The following is a 24,781-nucleotide window of genomic DNA, read 5'->3' as shown; positions in this document are numbered from 1 at the left end:
CCACCTCTGGTCACTGTGCAGAGGTGGATTCCACACCTACCAGAAAAGCTCTGCAACTTTGTCCCCACGTTACGGGAAGTGGAGGCTCTGACCATCCTGTCTGAGTTAGCTTTGAGACGTGTTTCAGGGGCTCATTAAATAGTCAGAAACAAAGAAATAACTTGCCCAGTTTAAAATCCTGAGAGCTCATTTGAACAGACCTGACGCCTGGAGTCGTTGTCCCAAGAGGCCACAGTAACTCAGGGCTGTATGTGTTGGGAGAGGTTCCGAGGCCTTGGGCGTGGACGCCTTCACGGTTGAACTGAAATGGGATGCTAACTAGGAGACCATGTGATTGTCCCTAACTGATGAAGAGGAAAGCAGTCGGTCTCCCCCAGGGGGAGGGGGACCCTCACAGTCTGTGTGGAGCTGAAACACATTTTATATTAAACAGAATTCTGTGGAACTCTTGAGAATTTTACAGTTAAGCTTAGATAAATATTTCATGTAACATCTTTCAGATGCAATCATTTATAGTAATTTCAGTGCTCTGATTTCTGTTTGTTTTCAGATCTGAAAAAGCAAACATTTTCTATGATGATTTATATCTGGGAGCTGCCAATTGAGCCCGAATTCTTTATAAGTTAAATTAAATATAATAATAAGGAGGAGCTCTGGGTACTTTATGTCTCTGACAGAGCAGCGTTAGAAGACATCTTTTCCTTGCTGCAGTGGAATCATGATGTTAAAACCTGTGCCGCCCCATCTAGCCTCCTAAGTTTATTTTTTTAAGATTTATGTATTTATTTGAAAGGCAGACCTACAGAGATAAATGGGAAGAGAGAGAGGGGTCTTCCATCTGCTGGTTCACTTCCCAAATGGCTGCAACAGCCAGGGCTGAGCCAGGCCAAAGCCAGGAGCCGAGAGCTCCATCGGGTCTCCCACATGGACAGAGGGACCTTTTTCCATGGCTTTCCCAGGCACAGTAACAGGGAGCTGAGTGGGAAGTGGAACAGTTGGGGCTGGAACTGGTGCATATGTGGGACTCTGGCCTCTTAGGCAGTGGTCCAGCCCACAGTGCCACAGCACTGGCCCCAGCCTCCCGGGTTTAATGTGACATTGGGTCCAGACACCGTCTGGCCTTCCAGCTGCTTCTGGGGACTTCTGGTGGAAGCTGCTGCCCTGTGGTCTCCCGCAGTAGACAGCAAGCTTGTCCGTTGTTGCGGCCTTCATGGTCATGGGCACTTGCACCAACGCAAACCCCCCGGGTCTGAGAGCTGCCTTTCCAACTGCCCTTAGTATACTAGTTTGATCGCTTCTCAACCTTTTGGCTAAGATCAAGTGTAGTATGCAAGTTTGAGAACACGAGCTTTTCCTCAGGTGTATGTCTTGATGAGGGGACCTCTTGGTCAAATGAGCACGTCACAGCTCTCTCCACTCCTCACTCTGGTTTGCCTGAACTGATGAGGTGAATCTGACATTGCAGTTCTGTAGAAGGTAAAGATGTATTTTCTCTTTTTTCCTAACATCCACTTTTGTTTACTTGCCTCTCAATAGTTGTGGGGTACAGCATCACACAGATTCCGGGTCCAGTGGCCTTTAGGAAGGTTGCTTTGGAATTTGGCGTGAGCAGTGCCACTGTTCCCATGGGCACACGTCACCTTTCCCCAGATTACTCTTATTTTGTTAGGTTTGCCACCAGGAGTCACTGTGTTGTTCTCTGTTTTGTACACACAAGCACATCTCTCGTCCAAGTAGAACTCAATTCCATCTCAAGCATAAACGCCTTCAGTTTTGTTTGTTTGTTTGTTTGTGTTTGCCAGGCAGAGTTAGACAGTGAGAGAGACAGAGAGAAAGATCTTCCTTCCGTTGGGTCACCCCCTAAATGGTTGCCACGGCCGGTGTCTGCGCCGATCCGGAGCCAGGTGCTTCCTCTTTGTCTCCCATGAGTGTGCAGGGCCCAAGCACTTGGGCCATCCTCCACTGCACTCCCGGGCCACAGCAGAGAGCTGGACTGGAAGAGGAGCAACCGGGACAGAATCCGGCGCCCTGACCTTGACTAGAACCCGGGGTGCCGGCGCCACAGGCAGAGGATTAACCTAGTGAGCCACGGCGCCGGCCAAACACCTTCAGTTTTAAGAAGCGCTGTGTGCTGGGTGCTGGATACTGGGTGCTGCCTGGGCAAGAGAGGGGGTGGGAATTTGGCCTGAGCCCTGCATCCCAGAGCAAAGGCTGTGAGGGGTGCACACAGTGCACCCAGCCTGGCGAGAGTAGAGGCCTTGCCATACAGCACCAAGCACCTGCTGCTGCAACTTGTAGAGGCCTTATCTGCAGGAAAAATGAAGGCTTCTTGCTTGTTCTCCCCCTCATCCCTAGTTCAAGTCCACAAGCCATCGAGTTCCTGGGAGGCCTAACAGAGCTGAAGGTTCCACCCGAGTATCCCTCCCAGGTCTCCCAGGCTGACTGCTAGATGTCTTTCGACGTTTTTTTAGGGGGCTCTCACAGCACCAGGCTTCTCACCTCCACCTGCCACACGTTCCATGTCCATTTTTGTGATGAGGTTATGCAATGCCTGCATTGATGTGTTTCCATTTGTTTCCACTTAGGTTTTATGGCAGGCACACAAAGAAACCCTCAGATGTCTCAGTATGGACCTCAGCAGACAGGACCATCTATGTCGCCTCATCCGTCTCCTGGGGGCCAGATGCATCCTGGAATCAGTAGCTTTCAGCAGAGTAACTCCAGTGGGGCTTACGGTCCACAGATGAGTCAGTATGGACCACAAGGTAAAGAACAAGTTTGTCCGAAGTGCGTGCAGAAGACGATAGAAATGGTCTTTTGAGGCCTTCGGAAACGTACTTGAAGGCTCTGTTATTAACATAACCCCACAGTGGTCAGTTGTCTGTGATGGGGGAGGAGTAGGCACTGTTCTGTAGGCACGTACGTGCGAGATGCTGTGGTAAGTGATCCTCCACACGTATTGCAAACAAGGACTGAGCATCTGTCTGACGAGTCGGCCCAGTGGCTTAGTGAGAACAGAGCGCAGCCTTGTCTTCAGAATGTTTCTGATTTAGAGCTTGGCCTTCATCGTGTTGGATTCTGGTTTTGCACCTCCGTCAGTAATCACCTTGAGTGCCGTGAGCTCCTGGCTCGCCAGATGTCACCCACACACTTCTCCCACCCTGTCGCTATGGTGCTACAGCACGTGAACAGTAGTTCCCAATTCCTAGCCATCACCAGCCTGACTCTTAGCATGTGAGTGCAGGTCTTTCCAAGAGGAAAAAAAGGAAAGAGTAGGAAAATAAGTGGAGCAATGCCTGGAATTCACTGTTGATATTCCAGCTTCCTGGAAGTCAATCTGGTTTTGTCTAATACACATAGAATCCTTTTATCAAGGTTTTCCACCTGATACATATTGTTTTTCCAAGTCAGTTTTTGCAATAAGACATTGGAATCTCGCACCTTCTTTATGTTTTGTTTATTTCAATCAGACATTAATGTGTAATTTGGAGCGAATGAGAGTATCTGGCACAGATCCCAGAGTTGCCTCACTTCTGGAAATACTGTAGCAGGAATATTCCAAGCAACGGGGACAAGTGCCCAACAGGAAGCCGTAGCTGCACATTGACCGCCTCCACAGTAAGACTGGTCTCCCCAAGGCGGAGTTCTGGTGTCTCCCAGGGGTGCTGGCGTCTGCAAAGCTGACTGAGCTGTACTGGGGGCCCCAGAGCCTTGCGGCCTGCAGGCACACGCCTGGGAGCCCAGGAGGCCACACAGGCCCTGGCAGAGTGAAGTGCATGTGAGCAGAGTAGGGTGCTGCTTTCTGACGGAGTGGAAGCACTTTCGGTACTGCCAGGGTAGCACTGTCCTCGCTTTACGTTGCTGGGTTACGTTTCCCTTCCAGAACGCCCCACACAGAACTTCCTGTAGCATCCCTTCCTGCTGGCGTCCCCACCCTGTAGCCAGAGGACACCGAGAAGTGGAGGCTGGCTTGCTTCCTGTGTCGCCGGATCCTAAGCAGTTTTCTGTGTTACCGACTGCAGTGAGCCTGAGGAAGTGAAGTACCGGGGACAGTGACAGGCAGGCTGCTGGTGAACTCCCTGCTGGTCCCAGGTCATTGTGACCAGCAGCCGTCGGTTGCTGAGCCAAGGCTGAACTGAAAGGTGCACGCTGTGAGAGCCCACCTGTCTACCCGCTCGCTGGCCACGGTGAGCATCTTCCAGGCAGGTTTCCTTGCCTGTCATGGGAAGATGACTTAAGCGACCGTCGGAAACGCTGTCTGCTGGTTGCTGTAGGCATAGAAAACGATAACTTTGCTCAAAGTGTAGCTGGAGACAGGTGGGACCCCTGTTTCCAGAATGTCAAGGACTTAACCCTTAAAACCCTGAAGACTTTGCACACTCTTCCAAATGGGCCCCTGTACGCTGAGCTGGTTCGCTCTTGGAGCCTCTTCCTGTACTTGGGAACGGAGGCAGAGCTGGCGCTCGTGGCAAAGTCTCTGTGAGCTGCTAAGGAAGGGCTTGCGCTGCAGGAGTTGCGAGCAGGAGGTAATTTCTGCAGAATGCGCTTCTTTTTGAAATAGACCCCTCGGTTTTCTGGAGCCAGAGCCCATGAAGACTTCTCATTCACGAGCACTGAGCCCGGGAGGCTGCATCCCACCGCGCTGTGTCTGCAAACTGCTTGCTCCCTTTTCTGTTACTTTGCCTTTTCCTCTGGAAAATGCGCAAGTTGGATTCTGTAGCCTTCAGAGGTGCCTCCAGTCTGGTGTCCAGGAACCCAGACTGCTCAGCCCCACAGCCTCCCAGATGTGTGCAGTGCACAGTCTCCTGCATGACATGTGATTACAAAGTCACGAGGCTTTTTACTGGGGTTTTTAAGGCACGAGTCCTGAGTGCAGGTGGATGGTAGAAGCCGCGTGAAGCGGGGATGGTGCTGACCCCTGCGTGCCGCAGCTCCCAGGAACGTCGCCCCGCAGTCTTCTCTGGGGCCTGGGCCCCAGGGTCCCGCCCGGAGGCTCACTGCCAAAGCTGGAAACCATTCCTGGTCCTCGGAGTTCCAACCCCTTCCTCCACGGTCTTTTCTCGGCGAACACTGAGTGGCAGGGGATTATGCTGCAGCTGGGATTGTCCAGCTCAGCCAGGACTCTGAGCGTTGCTTTTCTTTCTTGGCTGATCCTTTTAAACAGGGACCCTAATGAAGTTTTCTCTTTCCTTCCTCTTCCTGATTACTCAATTTATTTGCCAAATATTCAGCTTGCATGTTCATGTTTTAAGGTCTCCTGTGTCTACAGAGGCTCTCGTGCAGTCACCCAAAGGCTGTTAGTTGTGGCCTGTGTTTCTGTTCTGAACTAGATGGCTTTCTTCTGGTTTTGTCGTCTTTTTTTTTTTTTAAGATTTTATTTATTTATTTGAGAAGTAGAGTTACAGACAAAGGAAGAGAAAGAGAGAAAGGTCTTCCATCTGCTGGTTCACCCCCCAAATGGCTGCAGTGGCCAAAGCTGGGCCAATCTGAAACCAGGAGCCAAGATCTTCCAGGTCTCCCATGCAGGTGCAGGGACACAAGGACCTGGGCCATCTTCTACTCTTTCCCAGGCCATAGCAGAGAGCTGGATCGGAATAGGAGCAGCCAGGGCTAGAATTGGTGCCATATGGGACGCCAGCACCGCAGGCAGATTAACCTACTGCACCACAGCGCCGGCCCCTGCTTTTGTCTTTTTTTTTTTTTTTTTTTTTAAGATTTATTTATTTATTTGAAAGTCAGAGTTAGGCGGAGAGAGAATGAGAGGTCTTCCATCTGCTGGTTCACTCCCCAGCTGGCTGCAACGGCCGGGGCTGTGCCAATCCAAAGCCAGGAGCTTCTTCTGGGTCTCCCGTGTGGTTTCAGGGGCCCAAGGACTTGGCCCATCTTCTACTGCTTTCCCAGGCCACAGCAGAGAGCTGGATCAAAAATTTAGCAACTGGGACTGAAACCGGTGCCCATATGGGATGCCAGCACTGCAGGTGACCGCTTTACCCACTACGCCGCAGCACTGGCCCCTGGTTTTGTCTTTTTAAAAGAGAGCTCGGGAAAATATTTCTCACCCACCAGCGTCATCGTCCAAGGCAGCGGCTTCTTCAAGGTCATTGCTGGCGATGGTGACCCTGTGTCGTGGGTCCTGTGCAAAGCGTGCTCCACACTGTCGTTTGTTCTGGGCAGCATGTTGGTACAAGGTGTTGTTCCAGCCCCACTTCACGGAGGAACAGCCACGGCACAGAGCAGTCTAGTGAGGTTAGGAGGCAGAGCCAGGCTGATTAGCCGTTCTGCTGACGGGAAGCCTTGGGAAGTTGAGTAATCACCCTCACCACAGCTGGGGAGGGAGCCCGAATGCAGGGCCACTGGGGCCTCACGGGTCCTCCAGCCCTGAGCTGCTAGGGAGCAAAACCAGAAGCGAGGACTTGCCTCAAAGGAGCCAGGAGCTCTGCAAACACGGGTGTGGAGCTAGACCAGCAGGGGGAGGCGGGGTTAGGAATGGGCGTGACCAGTGGGCGGAGCCAGCCTGAATGCACAGAGGTTTGAGTCCAGTGCAGTTTGTCAAACTGCGCTTTCCTGCCTTCAAGCAAACAGCGTGGTACTGACAGCGTGGGCCAGGGGTGGCCGTCAGGACCTGCTTTAGTACATAGAAAGAAGCCTGTAATGAGCGTGTTCTTACTCACAAGTGAGTTCTACGGGAAAGAGCTGAGATCAGTATCTTCATAAACTTTTTTTTTTAATGTTTTTATTTATTTTTTGACAGGTATAGTTATACACAGTGAGAGAGAGAGAGAGAGAGAAAGGTTCACTCCCCAAATGGCCGCCGCGGCCGGGCCGGCGCTGCACTGATCCGAAGCCAGGAGCCAGGTGCTTCTTCCTGGTCTCCCATGTGGGTGCAGGGGCCCAAGCACCTGGGCCATCCTCCACTGCCCTCCAGGGCCACAGCAGAGAGCTGGACTGGAAGAGGAACAGCCGGGACTAGAACTGGCACCCATATGGGATGCCAGCGCCGCAGGCGGAGGATTAACCTAGTGAGCCACAGCACCGGCCCCTTCATAACCTTTTTAAAAAAAATGTTTGAGGACAAAGACTCGGTCTTCGTGTTTTCTTATTCTCTAGGAAAGTGTCTCTCACACTGACCATCCCCACATGCTTTTTTGCATATTTGTCACTAATGGCAAAAATAAGAACCTAGCCTTAGTTTTGCCACAAATAAATGTGTTACTTTGGACAAATAATAATTCTGCATCTCGATCCTTCCCAGTTGTCACTCACGTGGCTGGCAGCATCAGGAGGTCTGTGCAGGACCGCCACACACTGCCACACAGGTTCCACACTGACACAGCCCTGGTCCTGTGCCTTAGTTCTCACAGAAGCAGAAACCTCCGATCAGCTAGGTCTGAATTTTTATTTCCAAACTATTTTGGTAAAAGTTCATTTTCAGAAGGGTTCGAAAGGCTTTTCTCTAAAATAAACTAGATGCCATCTGAAATCTTCCTTTCTCTTTTGCTCATTAGCTGTGTCATGTAAACTGAGCAAAGTCAAACCATGAATGCCATTCAGAACAGCCAGTTCCCCAGTGGTGGTCGCGGCACTGCCGTTGTGGGGGAGCGGCTTGAATGCCGGATGTTGTCGGCCCACCAGCTAGCGAGCCAGGCCAGGGTTCGGTGTCCACTCCCCTAAGTCTAGACGCACACTTTTGCTTTGCTGTTGACTTGAGCCGAGTCCTCTCGGTAAGCACGGTGAGATGCGGCTGCCATGCGCAGTCTTTGCCTCTGCTCCGGACGCTTTGCATGGTGGGGTGACAGCTTCTTGTTACTTTAAATCAGCAGTGTGAGACGAGCGGAGTAATCGGATTTCATGTTTGAAATTTTGTGCATTTTTGTCTTGCTAATGTTAGGAAAAAATTAATTGGATCATCCCATTGCAATAGGTGTTCTAGTGTAATCAAGTCTCCTTTTGTTACAAGGTTGAAGCATGAATTTTTCTTGGATTGATAATGATCACGCATTCATCAAGACCTCGAAATTAGGGGGAGGTCAGGAAAATTTACAGTACAAATGAAAAAAAAGAAGTAGCATAAAGCAACTTTGACCAGTGCAAGGCTCGCAATTTCGTTTGCTCATTAACATCAGCATCTAGGAAGGACAAGAGCTCCTCTCCCCTGGGTGCAGAACTAAGCGAGTGGTCCCTGTAGCAGGTGCTGTCACTGCCGCAGGTCATGACTGTGATAGTCTTAGACGGCAGTAGGCGAAGCATGTGGATGCACAGCTTAATGCAAAAGTCTGTTTATAGGGAGATTATCGACTGAATCAAGCTTCGCACATCTGTAAGGCCCCGCCCAGGTAGCCTCTCACTGCTCAGGTGAGCAGAGGAAGGGTGTCCCGTGTCCCGTGTGCACAGGCGCAGGGCACGCACGTGCTGGTGCTGTGCACAACGCGGATTTCCAGCTCTCGGCCCCTTCCTTTCTTCCGTGAAGCTCTGCTGTTTTATACTAAAGCTGGCTGTCCGGTCAAGCTAGCACCTTTGTGTAGACACACGTTAAGGCCAGGCTGTTTTGTTGTTGCTTATCCCTTTTTAAGGAATACATTTGAGTGTCTTTGCATTATGGTAGTAAAATTAGGCCTATAAGGCAGTATGATAATGTAAAGGTGATCACACTGATAAAAAAATCATTCTACTATTAGGACAGGCTTTGCCTGGTCGTCGTCAGGTCTGTCCACCCACCGTCAGCGCTGTGTGCACAGTACCCTCCCCAGGACGCACGAGCTCTGTAGTGCGCCCTTTTCACGACGAGGAAGCCGAGTGTCGCAGTGACGAGTCACTCTCCGGGGCGCATGCGCCCAGGAGCTGCTGGTGATGCCCTGCTCCACGGGGCCCCTCTTCCTTACCAGCTGCCCTTGTATCAAATATTGGCGCCTGACAGTGCCATCTGTCCCCAGAGTCTTGACGTTGGCCTTGGTCCCTGTTGACAACGCTCAGCTGCTGCCCGTGCACTCTGTGGTTGGCACTGCCCCACTGTTCTTCAGGGTCCTCGTCACCATGTGACGCTGTATTCTTCACTTGCCTGCTTCCTGCCACCTGCGTGGACGCACGGAGCCTGGCGTGGACGGGCCTCATCACGCACGCTTTCTCACGGGAATCGCTCTTCTAAGACGGTGATCCAGAGACACCGGCGGAGCCTCCTGACCCTGCCTGGGAGGCCCCAGATGTTGGGCAGACTGCTCAGTGCCTGAGAGTCCTTTCTGGTCTCCTCTCAGGCAGGTGAGAGCAAGGGCAGTGTTTGTGTCTGTGTTTCTGTGCTTCTGTGTCTTCTGCATTGAACTTGCATTACCTCATTTTTAAAATTTTAAGAGAAAAAAGACGATCTGAAGTGATAGTGTAACATCGAGTAGTAGGCCTTTCCCTCCCAGGCTGCAAACTTTGTGTAGTATTGCTACTTTGTTTACATTTTAAAGAATTTTTTGAGGTGCATGTTGATCTCAGAAAAGTAAAGTATCTTATATATTAGTTCAAAAAACCAAATTATCTCCAGTCTCACAAATAGTGGGATCCAGTGCCACTGGGGTCAAGCAGCTTCATCTGAACCCGTGTTTGGGACCTTCTTAACTGTGATCAGTTTCCCTGCTGGAAAGAGTAGCATTTATTTTATTTTTAAATATTTGTTTATTTAATTGAAAGATTTACAGAGAGGGAGAGACAGAGAGAGAAAGAAATCTTCCTTCTGCTGGTTCACTCCCCAAGTGGCCACAACAGCCAATCTGAAACCAGGATTCAGGAGCTTCTCCCGGGTTTCCCACCTGGATTCAGGGTCTCAAGTGCTTGGACCCTCTTCTGCTGCTTTCCCAGGCACATTACCAGGGAACTGGATGGGAAGTGGAGCGACCGGACCTCAAACCGGTGCTCATGTGGGATGCCCGAGGCACAGGTGGCAGCTCTTACCTGCTGCACCACAGCACCGGCCCCAAGAGTAGCATTTACAGTAGGTCTGGGGGGCTGGCGCTGTGGTGCTGCAGGTTAAAGCCCTGGCCTGCTGTGCCCACATCCCATATGGGCACAGTTCAAGACCCGGCTGCTCCACTTCCAATCCAGCTCTCTGCTATGGCCTGGGAAAGCAGTAGCAGATGGCCCGAGTCCTTGGGCTCCTGCACCCACATGGAAGACCTGGAAGAAGCTCCTGGCTCCTGGCTTAAGATTGGCACAGCCCCGGCTGTTGCAGCCAACTGGGGAGTGAACCATCAGATGGAAGACCTCTCTGTCTCTGCCTCTCCTCTCTCTGTGTAACTCGGACTTCAAATAAATAAATCTTTAATATGTGTGTGTGTGTGTGTGTGTGTATGTAGTAGGTCTGAGTGGACAGAGAAGTTAGAAGAACTTTTTTTTACACACAGAAAGGATCTTACTTAAATATGGTAACTAGCAAATAAGTACATGAAAAACTCCTCAAAATCATTAGAATGACGGAAATGAAAATTAAAGCCCCAATGACTTCTACTACATAGCTATTAAAATGGCTAATTTTTTTTAAATTGGTAACATCCAGTGCTGGCAGTGACAGAGAGAACTCTCATGGTATTTGGGAAAATGCACAATGTTCCAAAGCCTAGTTTCGCAGTTCTTTACAGAGTTGAACACACGTTTGCATCCCAGCCAGCAGAGAAGTGAAGCCTCTGTCCTCACAGAGAGCCACGCACACGGTTTCAGTAGCTCAGTTCGTACTTGCCAGAAACTAGAAACACTGTTCACAGAGGGGAACACTACACAGCAGTCAGAGGGAGACCCCCGATCCATGCCACCGTGCCGACGCCGTTCTAAAGCTTCACGCCTCAGGCCGCGCTGTGTGACACTGGGTGTGACGTCACCAACAAGCAGGAGGGCAACGGGGGGCTTTTTGTCGTGACAGAAATATTCTGGAACTCAGTTGGGCTGGTAGCTACAGGACTGTGTATTCCTGTTACTGTGTATAAATGGCGTCTTAGTAAACATGGTTTAATATGTAGTAACTGCTATAAAATAGGAAGGACAGAAAGGTTGGCTAAAAACCAAGAGAAGCGCATGATTAGCCCTAATTTACAGATTTATTACTGTAGTACGTAGCCAGTTACACATCTCGTGTCTTCTACCCAGGGTAAAATGTCTGGTTGGCGCTCTGTGTAGAGAACAGTGTGCACCTTGCATGTCAAGTCGTTCCTTAGCATAGCGTTGTTGAGTGATGGAGACTGAGAAGCGGAATTTCCTATGAGTGGAAGCGTTTACTGGCTTAGTAGAACGATAAGCTTGAAGTTCGATTGGTTATGATGAGCAGATTTCAGTATTCCGGAGTCAGGTACAGAATTCCTTGTGATCCTCCTGAGATCCTGCCCCCTCTCTGGGGTGCGAGGGTCCAGCTCGTGGGGAGTTGAAATCTGAGTTCATTTGGTGACCAGTTTCCCGGAGCTGGAGAGCCAGGACGAGTCCTCTTGAAAACTGGGACTCCCAGCCTTGGCTGTGAGCGCCGTCCAGCTGAGGTGGGCTGGCCAGGCATCTGCTGCCTGCATTGTGCTCAATGCGGCGTCCATCTGTTTTCTGTCAGAGCCAGTGCCAACAAATTACTAATCTATTAGAGAAACATGGAAATAAGACTGCACTTCTCATTCCTGGCTTTTCCTCTCCTATTTTGCTTGGCTTATCTATTTGGTCTTTGTTTATTTGGGGGAGAAAGCTGTGCTATGGGCAAGGGGGTGGCGGAGCAAGTGAATCCTTTTTTGCCCCATGCACACATTTTTGTCCCCAAAGATAGATAGATAGATAGATTTATTTATTTATTTATTTATTTATTTATTTATTTGAAAGAGTTACAGAGAGGTGGAGACAGACAGAGAGCAAGCGAGCAAGCGAGTCCTCCATCCGCTGGTTCACTCCGCAGATGGCTGCAACAGCCAGAGCTGTGCCAATCTGAAGCCAGGAGCCAGGAGCTTCTTCTAGGTCTCCCGCGTGGGTGCAGTGGCCCAAGGACTTGGGCCATCTTCTACTGCTTTCCCAGGCCACAGCAGAGAGTGGGATCAGAGGTGGAGCAGCCAGGACTAGAACTGGAACCCATATGGGATGCCAGCACTGCAGGCTGCAGCTTTACCTGCTACACCACAGCGCCGGTCCCCTTCCCCCCTTTTTAAAAAGGTGGCAGGAAGGCCAGCGCCATGGCTCCATAGGCTAATCCTCCGCGTGCGGCGCCGGCACACCAGGTTCTAGTCCCAGTCGGGGCGCCGGATTCTATCCCAGTTGCCCCTCTTCCAGGCCAGCTCTCTGCTGTGGCCCGGGAAGGCAGTGAAGGATGGCCCAAGCGCTTGGGCCCTGCACCCCATGGGAGACCAGGAGAAGTACCTGGCTCCTGGCTCCGGATCATTGCGGTGCGCCAGCCGCAGCAGCCATTGAGGGGTGAACCAGCGGAAAAAGGAAGACCTTTCTCTCTGTCTCTCTCTCTCGCTGTCCACTCTGTCTGTCAAAAAAAAAAAAAAAAAAAAAAAGTGGCAGGAAAAGGTGCTGTGAGTGGTGCTGTTCTGATGGCTGATGGCGAAAGCAGCCCTGCACCTGGCACTGCTCTCGCGCCTTCCCTCCTGCCCGTTCTGCCCACCACACTCCAGGTGAGAGAGCTTGGCTGACCTGTCCGGGGTCATGCTGGCCAGTGTCAGCACCAGTGTGCGGACCCAGATCCTGAAGCCTATGTCTTCCTCCTTCACTGCCTCTTAAGCCGTTTTAAGCCTTTCAAAGTCATTTTTATCCAAGCATGTGAGTTTAATGAGGAAAGTCTTTAAAGTTTCAAGGAAAAGAAAAGGGAACGTTATGTTTCTTCTCTGGAATAGAAGTCTTTATAATTAGAACAGATCCCTTAATGTGTGCTCTTAGTGCCAGTCTGTAGAATCGACCCAGCTGATTGGAGGAAAATAGGTCGAGACCCCAGCACTCTGTGTGCCTTTCTAAGTGCAGGTGCATGGCCGCTGGGCTCCAGCAGTGCCCCTCCCCCCACCCGCCCACGCCCAGCTCCTCTCTCTTTAGTGCATAACCGGAGTGAGAGACTGAAGGAGGCTCCAGGGAACTAGGCGTCTCCATCCTCTCTCCTTCACGTTCACTAAAATAGAGCCCCTGACTGCCTGTGAAATGCGAGGGGCAAGCACCCAGCCCACAGCATGTCGGGTTCCCTAGAAGCAGAGTTCAACAGGATCGGCAACCCCCTTTGCTAATACAGTCACTGGGTCTGAATGCTTGTTTTCTAAAACAAGATTAAAGTGTGATTTCATTTCCTTCGAAAGCGAAGGGCACATGTGTTTTCACGGATAAAGGCTTCTTACCACATGAATCACTCACCGAGTGTAGGGGAGGGTGGAGAGGCAGCCCAGAGCAATGGCGCGAATATGTGAATTAATTGCTTGTGCATGCAAACTATGAATGAGTCTGTTTGTTTTTAGTAAGAGCGAGAGCCAGAAAGGAGCCCTGGGTTTCACAGATCCGCTCAGCTCGCCTGGAAGTGAGGGGATGTGAGGTCAGGGAGGTGGGGTCTCAGTGCTGCCAGCAGAGAGGAGCGTGGGCCGGGCCTGGCGCAGCGTGGGCTGGGCCTGGCACAGCCTGGCCCGCCCAGGGTGTGCTGCTGAGAAGTGTGACAGAGAACAGACGGTGTCCCGTGGGATGGCGCTTCAGAAGGCGGCTGTGCGGTGTTTGCTGGAGGACTTGAAGTGGATGAGCAGCATCAAATGCCTTGGGTTTTTGGTTCACTCGTTTTCTTACCTTTACTTGAAGGCAACATGCGGTTGACTCTTCCTGCCAGATACCACCCGCAGGCAGTGTGCCTTCTCGAAGAGGTGGTGAAATCTAAGGAGCTGGCAGAGACCGGCCGGCACGCTCCTCCTCGGGGCTCCTAGGCTCTCCTCTGCGGCTCTTCCCCTGTCTGCCTCAGTTTCCCAGGCCCTCGGGTCTGCCACTGCCTCAGTTCATGAAGGCTCCCAAGGCTGGTTTTCAGGGCGAAGGAAGCTGCCAGCTGGAGCGGGTCTCCCTCTGGCTCGCCTGGGTGGGTGCATACCAGGGGCCCACAAACTCGCACCCACTCCAGCCCTCCCCTTGCTCTGTACATCAGGCCCAGAGCTAGAGCAGAGCAGGCCCATGGCCCACAGAGCCCAAAATATCTCTCCTGTGGCCCTTCAAAAAGTGCGCTGGGCCACAGGCCGCCATCCAGCCCCCTCCACTGCTGCCAGTAGCAGGTGCCTCCTGTGGGAGTTGGATCCCGGGACTCCGGCAGCGCGCTCGGGAGATGTTGAAAACCTGCTGAATTTCCTGCAGTGTGTAGGTGAAAGTGCTTTCCGTGTGCGAGTTTAAGAAGCCCGTGTTGACAGTCGCAATGACACTATTATGCAGTAAGCTTTCTCTTTGGTGTGAACGAGGCCACAGAGGCTGGTGTGGCGAGCCTGACTCTGAGCTGCACCCAGCACCTGCCGAGGCCGGAGCCCGAGGAGCAAGGGCTAAGTGAGATTCTCGCCTCCCAAGTGAGGGTTGTGGCCCTGGGTACTTGGAAGCCCCAGGTGAGGATGAGGTGAGTCAGTACTGAGGACCTGGGGCGGAGCTTAGTGCGGAGAAAGTGGCACTCGATTGGTGCTGCTGTTCCTCATTCAAACCTGTTTCCACTGGATCTCCTTGAGAAGCCTCTTCCTGGAGTCCTGGCACACAGGCCCTGCCAGGCCTGGCCCCCACCTCCGCCCCCACAGCTCCTCAGCCAGTGCTGCTCCCCGCTCTTTCTCACTCACCTTCCCATAGTGGAACCCCGCGTGTCCTGCCTGGTGCTGAGATATGTGACACACCTACCACTGGATCCTAACAGGTGGACAGCATCAGAGAGGATTGACTGTTCTACAGAAACTGGAACAAAGAAAGGTGACAGCAGGTCGCCCAGGGCCCTCCGGGTCAGTAACTGCGCAGAGAGCCCTGCAGCTCCAGGGCTTCTGGAGGGCACCCTGCTGGGGGGGGCTTGAGCTTTCTCAGAGAAGTGACCCCTGAGCGCCCAGGGTGACCCGTGCGTCCCAGTCCCGGCCAGGATGCTTCTCCTTGCTCTCTTGCCCTGTAAATAGGCAGCGCGTTTGATTCATTAACTACATGGGTTCCAGACTCATTTTACTAGCGCCACCCTGATCTATGAGATCCTGGCTTCTCATATGCAAATGGAGTCTTGGAGGTGTCTGTTTCATGGTTATCTAGAGAAATGAAGGAATTCGCGGAGGCAAGCACTCAGGTGTCTGTAGCACACGCCGAGGTGTGGCAGTTAGTATCGGCTGCCGTTGTTGAACTGGTACCATACTTACACGCATGCAGTTGGAGTACAAGGTGTGAAAGGAAGGGAAGGGAAGTCAAAGCAGTGAAATAGCTGGAGCCCTTGCTGCTGCCAGTCTCCTCCATGAGCGTGCGCCCCGGGCGAGCACGGACAGGAGGCTGTGGCGGTGGCCGCTCATCTCCGCCGCCGGCCCTGCCTGCCTCCCCTTTGCCGGCCACCATTGCCAGGTGCCTTGCCTTGTTCACAGGCTTGACACTGAGCATAAACCAGCCACTGAACCAGTGCTCAAGCCAAATTTTTCAAAAGGTTGTTCCCAACTCCAGAGAAAGCTTGTTGACCTCACGTCGGTCTCCCGCGGGCTGGGAAGGGCGGGCTGTGTGGCCTCTGTCTCCCCTGTTGTCTCTCTGAGCCCCTCATCTTCACTGTTGGGTGTAGCAGGGCTGTCATAGAGCCATCTCAGCTTGTCCTCACCTGAACACACTTTGGTTGGGTTAAAATGGAAGAATGTGAGGTGTGGCAGGTTTCGAAGCAGCCGTCGGTACCACCATCCCTTGTCTACTGATCGGCTGCTGTTTGTGTTAGCTTGGCTTTCCCCTCAGCATTGCAGAGCCCCTGTGGGGCTCCCTGTCCCTGGCTCGCCCGCAGGGCCTGTGCAGTGCACAGAGAAAACGCACCCACCAAGAGGCTGATAAGGATCACGATATTCACAATATTGGCAAAAAGTATTTCCGCTGAATGTTTTCACGAGTGTAAAAATGAAATAAAAGGCTTTAATTTCTGTTTGCTTTTTGTTTAGGTAACTACTCCAGACCCCCAACGTATAGTGGGGTGCCCGGTGCAAGCTACAGCGGCCCAGGGCCCGGTATGGGTATCAATGCCAACAACCAGATGCATGGACAAGGGCCGAGCCAGCCATGTGGTGCTGTGCCCCTGGGACGAATGCCATCGGCTGGGATGCAGAACAGACCATTTCCTGGAAATATGAGCAGCATGACCCCCAGTTCTCCTGGCATGTCTCAGCAGGGAGGGCCAGGAATGGGGCCGCCAATGCCCACTGTGAACCGTAAGGCACAGGAGGCGGCCGCAGCAGTGATGCAGGCTGCCGCAAACTCAGCACAAAGCAGGTATGCCACTCAGGACCGTGCCCTGCAGATGTTCTGTGTGTCTACGTGTGAGCGTGTGGTGAGCGCCCGGCTGCACTGTTGCCCTCGCGTACGCCAGAGGGGCTTGGCCATGCTTGTTGTGTTAAATACGTTCTGGAACGCAGAGGTCTGGGAAGCGAGTGCCCGGCCATGTGTCGTGGCCCGTCCCGGAAGGCAGCTGAGTGGGGGCACATCCCTGCGGGACGTCACTTGGAAGGTCTGAACCGTCCCTGCGAGCGCAGAGCAGAGCTGTTGCCCGTTGAGGTGGCTGTGTGGTTTCATTTAAACATGTCTTAGGCAGGCAGCACTAAAGCCTAAAATCTATTTAAAATCTGAATATTGGGGGAAAAAAGCACACTCACGCCCTCCCTTTTCTTGTCCCACCGTATGAGTCTGTTACAGAGTAGAAGCCTTGTGTGTGTGCACAGGGGTGTGCGTGTGTCTGTCCAAGTGTCCTGGGCGTCCCTCCTCAGCTTCCCAAATCAGACGGTGGCTAATAAAGCAGGAAGACGCAGTAGAGCAGGACTTCAGCTGCAGGTCCTTGTTTTTAGTCCTGATTGTTTTATATTAGTTCTTAAGCACTTGACCCATATAAAGTAGCCTACTTACTTAACAATTTATGAGTCAGAGGTGAGTAAGTTTTAAAACAAGCGCATACAAATATGTTTGAAAACAAAGTAAGTTCAAAGATGTATCTCAATGGCATCTCCAGAGGAAAACATAGAAGGTTCTTACTTTGTCAAAGGAAAATAAAAGCTGATGTGTTTGGGTGTGAATGCGTGTACACATGTGTGTGTGTGCACGTTTATGTGTGTGTTTACATGTGGCTCTCTGTTCCTTGTCCTCTGAAGCTGCTATTTTGAGAACGTAGGGCCCCCTCCAGCCTCATTGTTTGCTCCGAATGGTAACAGGTTTCGCCCTGCCTCATCCACAGTACAGTTGCTTAGACCTGCTGCACCTGCGCACGCTTCAGGGCCCACCCTAATAAACCCAAGCAGGCCAGTGGGTTTGGCTGGTGCCATTCAGGTTCTGACTTAGTTCTAAATGAACTGGGTGGTGTTGGAGGTCACTCAGGACAAGCTGTTCTCTTCCCGTTCAGCTGAAAGTTTCTGACTGCATTTGGCACGAAGCCTTTGACGGTGACACTAGAAGATAGCCAGCGAGGCCCAGGCTGCTGTGTCTGGTTAGCAAGTCTCAGGGTGCCCCTGTCGGCGTCGCTCTGTGGACCGTCTTCCAGAAACCAGCGGACGAGTTCCCCTGCGCGATTCTCATTTTCTGTGTCTCATCAGCAGGCCCCTGAAAGCTTTGTCTTCACACTGCCCAGTTCAGCTCTCCAGCAGCTTAAACGGGCGGCTGTGTGTTTAGTTTTTGCTTGTACCAAAGTCACGGCTGTGTTTTCAGACTGGAACGTGGTAGACCAGACCCCAGATCCTCTCTCTCTCCTTGGCTCTGTCCCCCTCATTTTTTTTTTTTTTTAAGGAATCTTACACAGTTGCCCTACAGGCAGGCAGCCAAACCACACAGAGAGTTTGTCCTCCCCCTCCCCCAACCCCACCCCCTACCTGTAAGGCCAGACCTGTGCGTGCACAAGCATCGGCCTGTGCTGCGGGACGAATCTCCCATTCTACCTTAGGCCACCATGCGTTAGGTCTCCTGCTTCTCCCAGCCAGTCTGGGGTGGCGGGCGCCCCGTGTTTTCCCCCAGCACCCCACCTGTGGCAGCCCTCGAGCTCTCCTGCCACAGCAGCCTGCCCGGACAGGAAGGTGGCAGCATACCCCCGGCCTTTGCTCTTAAGCCGTTAACCAACCTATCTGGCCGCCAGAGGAGCGCCCATACCAACCCGAAGGAAAGCCTGTCTCCCGGGGGGCTGCCTTCTGCCCACCTGCATCGGTTCTGTTCTGTCTGAGTGGCACCTGGCTGCACCCCTGCATGCCACCCCCCAGGTTCTGTCCATGCATGGCTTCTGGCATGGCCACTTCCCTCGCACCCAATCGGGGAGTGTGAGAGCAGCGGCTCCCTGCTCCGGCCTCATTTCCTGCAGCGTGCTTGTCGTCTGTCCCGGAGCCTGTGTCGTTAGCGCTGTGTGACTCATTGCGGCCACCACAGTGGGCTGCTGCCACCCCTCCCTATCCTCACCCCCAAGTTCAGAGCGCAGCCCCTGCTGGGCCAGGACTCCGGCACCGGCAAACAGAGGCACCTAGGAGGGGTGTGTGACAGCAACACCGAGCCATGGGTGAAGTCACGCAGCTCCGTTCCTCCTTCTCCCCGTGAGATCAGCAAAGGAACCCAACACAGAGGTGCCTTTCCAAACACGGCGTTGCTCTATTACCACCAGATTCAGCACAGGGGTTCCATACAGCAGCAAAAGCCTGTGTCTCCTTTCCCGCCGCGTCACCATAACGCCAGGCTCTGCACCGTTCTCGGTTAATGAGTGCCCCTCAAGCGTGTCCCTGTTGAGTGACTCAGCAAACAAAGATATTCATGTTGTTTCGCATGTGTTTGTGATGAGATGGTCCTGTAGCTCCGGTGGAAACGGGCCTCATCCTTACCTAGGGCGGAGAACAGACGGACGGCTGGTTACCTGTTACTCGGTACTGGTTAGGCAGGCCCGGCCCAGGGAGCGTCTTCATAGCTGCATTTTCAGTGCACACTTACATAGCACAAGCAAACTAGGATCCCGTGCCTGAGGGTTCTCCACCTGGAGCGACCAGTGCAGAAGCCTAGAACCACAGGCCTCGGTGAGCTCACGCGTGCAGAGAGCGGACAGCACGCTTACTCCGGAGAGCTTGGCTTCCGCTTTGCTGCGGTCCCTTCAAGGTCAGTGAGAAGATGGCCGCAGGGGACAAAGCAGTTGTCGGCACTAATCCCCAGGCGCTGCCCTCCACCAGCTCAGGGTCCTATTTAGACCTCAGAGCGGGTGTGGCCCTGCCTTGCCGAGACGCATTCAGCAGCTGTGTAAAATGAAGTTAAATGGCACGCATCTGAGTGACGTCTCTCCCACGGGGGCAGAAAACCAATGTCAGCTCACCAGCACGGGGAGACCAGCAGCCGGCAGCCCCCGCCTAGCTCCCTGAGGGGACGGCACCTCCTCCTTCATTAAAACAAGGAGATCCACGCTGGAGTCACTGGGCTGAGTCGTCGCACAGACCTGTGCCTGTTCGCCACGGACTTCGCCCTGCACGTCAGCACTATGCTTTCTACAAGGAGAGGAGAATCCGTTTTACTGCTGCTGTAGATCTCCCTTCGTTCAGCTCGAACCCCGCGTGACCTGCAGTGTCACCGGTTTTTCAAAGCAAGGCTGGCGTGGGAGGAAACGCACCTGTGCCACGTTCCAGCGCTGTTGGTCGAGCACCCTGACTTCAGCGGGCTTCGGCTTTGCTCGCCCGTGGCCGTGAGCCCGTGTTTTGGCATTTGTTCTTGTATCTCTGTGAGGTGAAAGTTGGGCTGGTCATTTGCTGGGTGTCGGCTTCTCTTCTGGAAAAGAAGTGGTGGCCCAGACCTGGCCGGAGCCCACCACTCCCAGAGTCCCTCCCGGCAGTTCTTCCCCGAGCCTGTGAGAGAATCCGAAACACACAGATTCGTGACGAAGGTGCAGAGGGAGCGGCTGTGCGTGTGTGCAGTTGGACAGAAGTGGCCCACGCACAGTTACGTGCCCAACTCTCTCAGCCAGTTTTTGAGTGCAAGGTAGTACAGAGGAGAACACACAGGACGAGCTGAATGTCAGCCGTTTTATGAATTCCTTTTTAAGAGTGGCCCCAGACAGGTTAGGCCTCCTGCTGTGTTAACTACGTCCCAGGGCAGGGGGAGGGGATTTTGTTTATTTTATTTTTTTTAAAAGATTTTTATTTATTTTAAAGGCAGAGTTATGGTCAGCACCGCGGCTCAATAGGCTAATCCTCCGCCTACGGCACCGGCACACTGAGTTCTAGTCCTAGTCGGGGTGCCGGATTCTGTCCCGGTTGCCCCTCTTCCAGGCCAGCTCTCTGCTGTGGCCCGGGAGTGCAGTGGAGGATGGCCCAGGTCCTTGGGCCCTGCACCCCATGGGAGACCTCGAAGCACCTGGCTCCTGCCTTCGGATCAGCGCAGCGTGCCAGCCGCGGCAGCCATTGGAGGGCGAACCAACGGTAAAAGGAAGACCTTTCTCTCTGTCTCTCTCTCTCTCTCACTGTCCACTCTGCCTGTCAAAAAAAAAAAAAAAAAAAGGCAGAGTTCTAGAGAGAGAGTGAGAGAAAGAGAGAATCTTCTACCCACTGGTTCACTCTCCAAATGGCTGAAATCTGAAGCCCAGAGCTTCCTCCAGGTCTCCCACATGAGTGGCAGGGGCCCAAGCTCTTGGGGCACCCCGATGCTCTCCCAGGCACATGAGCAGGGAACTAGACCAGAAGAGAAGCTGCTGGAACCAGCGCCCATGTGGGATGCTGGCGTCAGAGGCAGAGGCGTAGCCTGCCATGCCAGTGCTGGCCTCTGGACTTTTTGAGTAAAGAAATCCTTCATTTTGGTTGTCAGAGAGTTTACACAGTGAGTTTTTACTAGGTTAGCTGTGCAGAAATACCCAGTCAGTGAAAGTAAATGCCTTCCTTGTAAGTAAGTAGCGTCCGTGCGGAACCCGTCCCCTTTCACAGTGCTGCACGTGTTCCTCAGAAGGGGTGGGGCTGCGTTGACTCTGAAAGCCCGCTGATGTGTGACGCGTTCTGAAGTCTGGAGAGCTAGAGAGCTCTGGGCACTGGGCGCTCTCACTGGAAGCTGCTTCAGGGCTGCAGGTGGACGTGTGGGTCTCAGGCCTCAGGTGGGGAGGGGAGTGAGCGAGGAAGGCCAAGGTGTGCCAGAGGTCTAGGAGAGACCTGCGTTGCCAGGCAGCCCAGGTTACAGCAGTCGTTAGTGTTCTTGGGTGGCTGAGTCCTTGCCTGTAGCCTTAGTGGTTAAAGCACACATAGGCACACACGCACACACACAACATACAGTGACCCCCTCAGTGTGCTCTGTTTCCGTCCCCTTAGTAACCCTGGGTGGCGCCTGCTACTGCCCAGCTACTGCCCACGACTCTGCGAGACGTGGCTGATTCACAGTCTCCCACTGGCTTTGAGGAGGAAGTGTGACCTCACTGAACCCGCAGGCCTGACAAGCCCTAGACCCTTTTTTTTTTTTTAATTTTACTTTTATTTATTTGAAAGGCAGAGTTACGGGGGGAAGAGGGCTGAGGGGAAAAGAGGGAGAGAAGGAGACAGAGATCTTCCATCTGCTGATTCACCCCCAAAATGGTGGCAACAGCTGGGGCTGTGCTAGGCTGAAGCCAGGAGCCTGGAGCTTCTTCCTGGTCTCCCGTGTGTGTGTGTTTTAAGATTTTATTTTTATTTATTTGAAAGGCAGAGTCACAGAGGGCGGGAGGGAGAGAGGGAGAAACCCTCAAGCTTTAAGTGAGGTCTCATGGACCTACAGATTTGAATTCCTTAAGCTCCCTGCAGCCTCACCTACATACACTGTGATCAAGTCTTGGATGACTTGAGATTGTGTCCCAGTGCTGACAGAGACCCTTAAGGTAACCCTGTCTTCATCAGCATGGTTTCCAAAAGGAAGGGCTGTGGCTGCGGGATTGCACGCTCAGCGCCGAATCTCCTCCCACGGTGGCTGCTTCCTTGGTTGCTTTTTTTGGAGGGTACGGAGGTTAATATTTATTTTATTTATTTGAAAGGCAGTTAGAGAGAGAGGGAGAGACAGATCTTCCATACACCAGTTCTCTCCCCAAATGGCCACAATGGCTGGGACTGGGCCAAGCTGAAGCCAGGAGCTTCTTCCAGGTCTCCCACGTGGGTGCAGGGGCCCAAGTACTCAGGCCATCTTCTCTACTGCTTTCCCAGGGGCATCAGCAGGGAGCTGGATTGGAAGAGGAGCAGCCATACTCTAACTGATACCCATATGGGATGCTGGTGCTGCAGATGGCAGCTTAACCCGCTACGCCACAGCACCTGCCCTGCTGCTTCATTTTATGGTACTGAAACTAAGATCTGTAGGTCACCCACTCAGGATTCATGGGGTTGGCAGCAGCTCCCTGTCTGCTCGCTAAGCTGCACTGTCTTTCTCTTGGCTCTCCTAGCCCAAAGGCAGTCTCGCTACTGGACATCAAACATTGCCAGCATCCTTGGGAGGCCCTGCCTGGTGCACTGAGATCCAAACTGGGTGGTCTTTGCTGTACTGCACAGTCCCAGGGACACTCCACGTGCTCCCGAGGAAGCTGCGTCTGGAGCCAGGCGCCTCGTGGGATACGTGGCAGTTACCTGCTGGCCCCAGGAGGCTTTGCGTTTCCGCCTTTCGCCCTCCGCTGGCCTGTACCAGCCCCGCTTGCCCGTGAGGGAAGCAGACAGGCGTGCGTGGCTGTCCCCTGTGCTGCAGCTGTTGTGCCCTTGCTGGGTGTTCCCGGGGCCGCTGTGACCATCAGAAGGAAAACACTCGGGCTTCCTGGTTTTGATTCATGCCCAGGTTGCGGTTTGCCAGGAAGGACTTCTCTGTGCAGTTTCCCAGTGTGACACCACTCTGCTGATGCACTGGGAACGCTGGTGTGGAAGCCCAGGAATGCAGGCCGGGCAGCAGCACGTCAAGGGACGGGGCAGGGACCTGGCCTCGGGGTCCCTGTGCAGAGGAGCAGGGAGCAGCTAGCAGGAGCCGAGACGCAGCCCTCTGCAGTTTGGGCTGTTAGATTTTAACGTAACGGCTACGACTGGGAAAGTCAAGTTACTGAAAGACAAAGAGAAGCAATTTCAAAGGCCTAGAGCTCTTATTTCCACAATTAAATGTAAGCCTTTGCATTACTAACTACTGTGCTTGCATTTTTAGCCCCCTTTTCCCTTCAAAATCTAGAATCAGAATGAATGTTATTATGTTGGGATTTTGATTATGATTCCAGTGAAATGTTGCAGAGTTACAAAACTATTATGGAAGCCATAAAGCACTTGTATAAGTCTTCAAATCAAATGGTAAAGCACTCATTCTCAAATAGACGGAGCTAGTTTAATTGTCCCAGTGTCTAGGAGGCCACGTGTGACACGTGCAGCAAACCTCTGGAGGACTGGAGTCCCCGGGACGTGCCTTTGCACTCCCTCTGCGGCCCAGAGCTCTGCCACAGGTGCCAGGCCAGCTCCTGGGTGAGCGTGGACAGGCAGACAGGCAGCGAGTGGGACTCCTGCTTCTGAGGAGCACCGCGGACACCCGAGGGGAGAGCCACACTACACACCCTGGACGCTTTGTTTCCTCTGCCTTTGCCTGGTGGATGCTGGCGAGGAGCTGCGGGCTGGAGCTGCGATCCCGGCAGAGTCCAGAGGAACTCGGCTGTGCAGGGCGGGCACTGGCACTCGGGCTTTGAGGCCTGGGCACTCGTGGCCACGTTTGTCTCCGTAAAGCCGTCCCTCTCTTCCCCCAGAGATCAGCGCCCCCTGCCCTGATTACTCAGTCCCCAGTCCTCTGCCCCGCCTTCTCCTCGGTATGTCCTCTCTCCAAGGCCAGTCTGACCCCTGGCAGCTGGCCACTGCCTTCACCACTCCCATCGCGCCCAGTGGTGGGCACAGTGGAGGGAGGGGGTCCAGGCCTCTGGTCTGCGTGTCTGATCGCACACCCCACTCATCTCTCCTCGTGTGCTCGCACCTGGCCACCTGGATGACATAGCCAGAACCAGTAATATTCTAGTCCACCCATCGCGGAGAGTAATCAGCCACACAGCCTGGCCAGCCCGGTGGTTCCACGTTGTGAAATCCCATGCTGATGGCGGGAAGCAGCAGAGGCCTGCAAGACTTTGAGGCTGACTCGGGAGGTCAGCAGGATTTCCGCGGCCCTGGGGTCTGACCACCTCATGGTGTTTTGTGCCGAAGACAGCGGAAGTTTCCCATTGGTGGAAAAAGCAGGACCTGTGCCTCGGGCAAAGTGTGGCTACTGGGGGAGTCTCGCAGGCGACGCGGCAAAGCTCCCTAGGGCTGCCATGCTCGCCAGCGCCTTAGCATTGCCGCCGCAGGGCCAGGCCAGCTCGCTCCACATCCACCACGGTGCAGATTTAGAAATCCAAGCCAAACAGAAAACTCAGCCGTGCTCGCATCAGGCCCTGTGCCTTGTCTGGAAAGTTACCTTGGACTGGATTGCCTGCAGTTGCTACAGTGCCCGCCAGGTAAAGCTGCGGCCGCAGCCTGGGCAGAGCAGCTGGTGAGGACGGAGGGAACAGTTCTACTCGGGTTTGTTTGTTTGTTTGTTTGTTTTTTGCCGTATCAAGTTAAGTCAGGACATCTCTGAGGATTCCAGGGGATTTTTAAGAATCAGACGTGACTGTGTTTGGTTCCTAGTCCAGTGGCTCTAGAGTAGCGCATCCTTTCTTAGGGAATAGTGC

At 53.2% G+C, this 24,781-nt stretch overlaps 1 protein-coding gene across 26 annotated transcripts in view; it reads left to right on the top strand.

The window, feature by feature from the left end:
• Positions 1-24,781, top strand: part of ARID1B (AT-rich interaction domain 1B) — a 444,025-nt gene that overhangs the window by 365,585 nt on the left and 53,659 nt on the right. For 21 of the 26 annotated variants that reach the window (XM_051855225.3, XM_051855222.3, XM_051855224.3 and 18 more), the window contains 2 exons: positions 2,586-2,765; positions 16,074-16,401. In XM_051855225.3, coding sequence (XP_051711185.3) covers positions 2,586-2,765; positions 16,074-16,401 — 508 coding nt within the window. The remainder of the gene's footprint in view (positions 1-2,585; positions 2,766-16,073; positions 16,402-24,781) is intronic. The other 5 variants (XM_051855226.3, XM_089333595.1, XM_089333594.1 and 2 more) reach the window with 1 other exon arrangement.

The sequence above is a fragment of the Oryctolagus cuniculus genome, chromosome 5 (genome assembly GCF_051225735.1).
Source record: "Oryctolagus cuniculus isolate XC-2025 breed Fujian yellow rabbit chromosome 5, ASM5122573v1, whole genome shotgun sequence".
NCBI lineage: Eukaryota > Metazoa > Chordata > Mammalia > Lagomorpha > Leporidae > Oryctolagus > Oryctolagus cuniculus.
The sequence above is the reverse complement of the archived record's forward strand: the minus strand, read 5'-3'. Positions and strand labels throughout refer to the sequence as shown.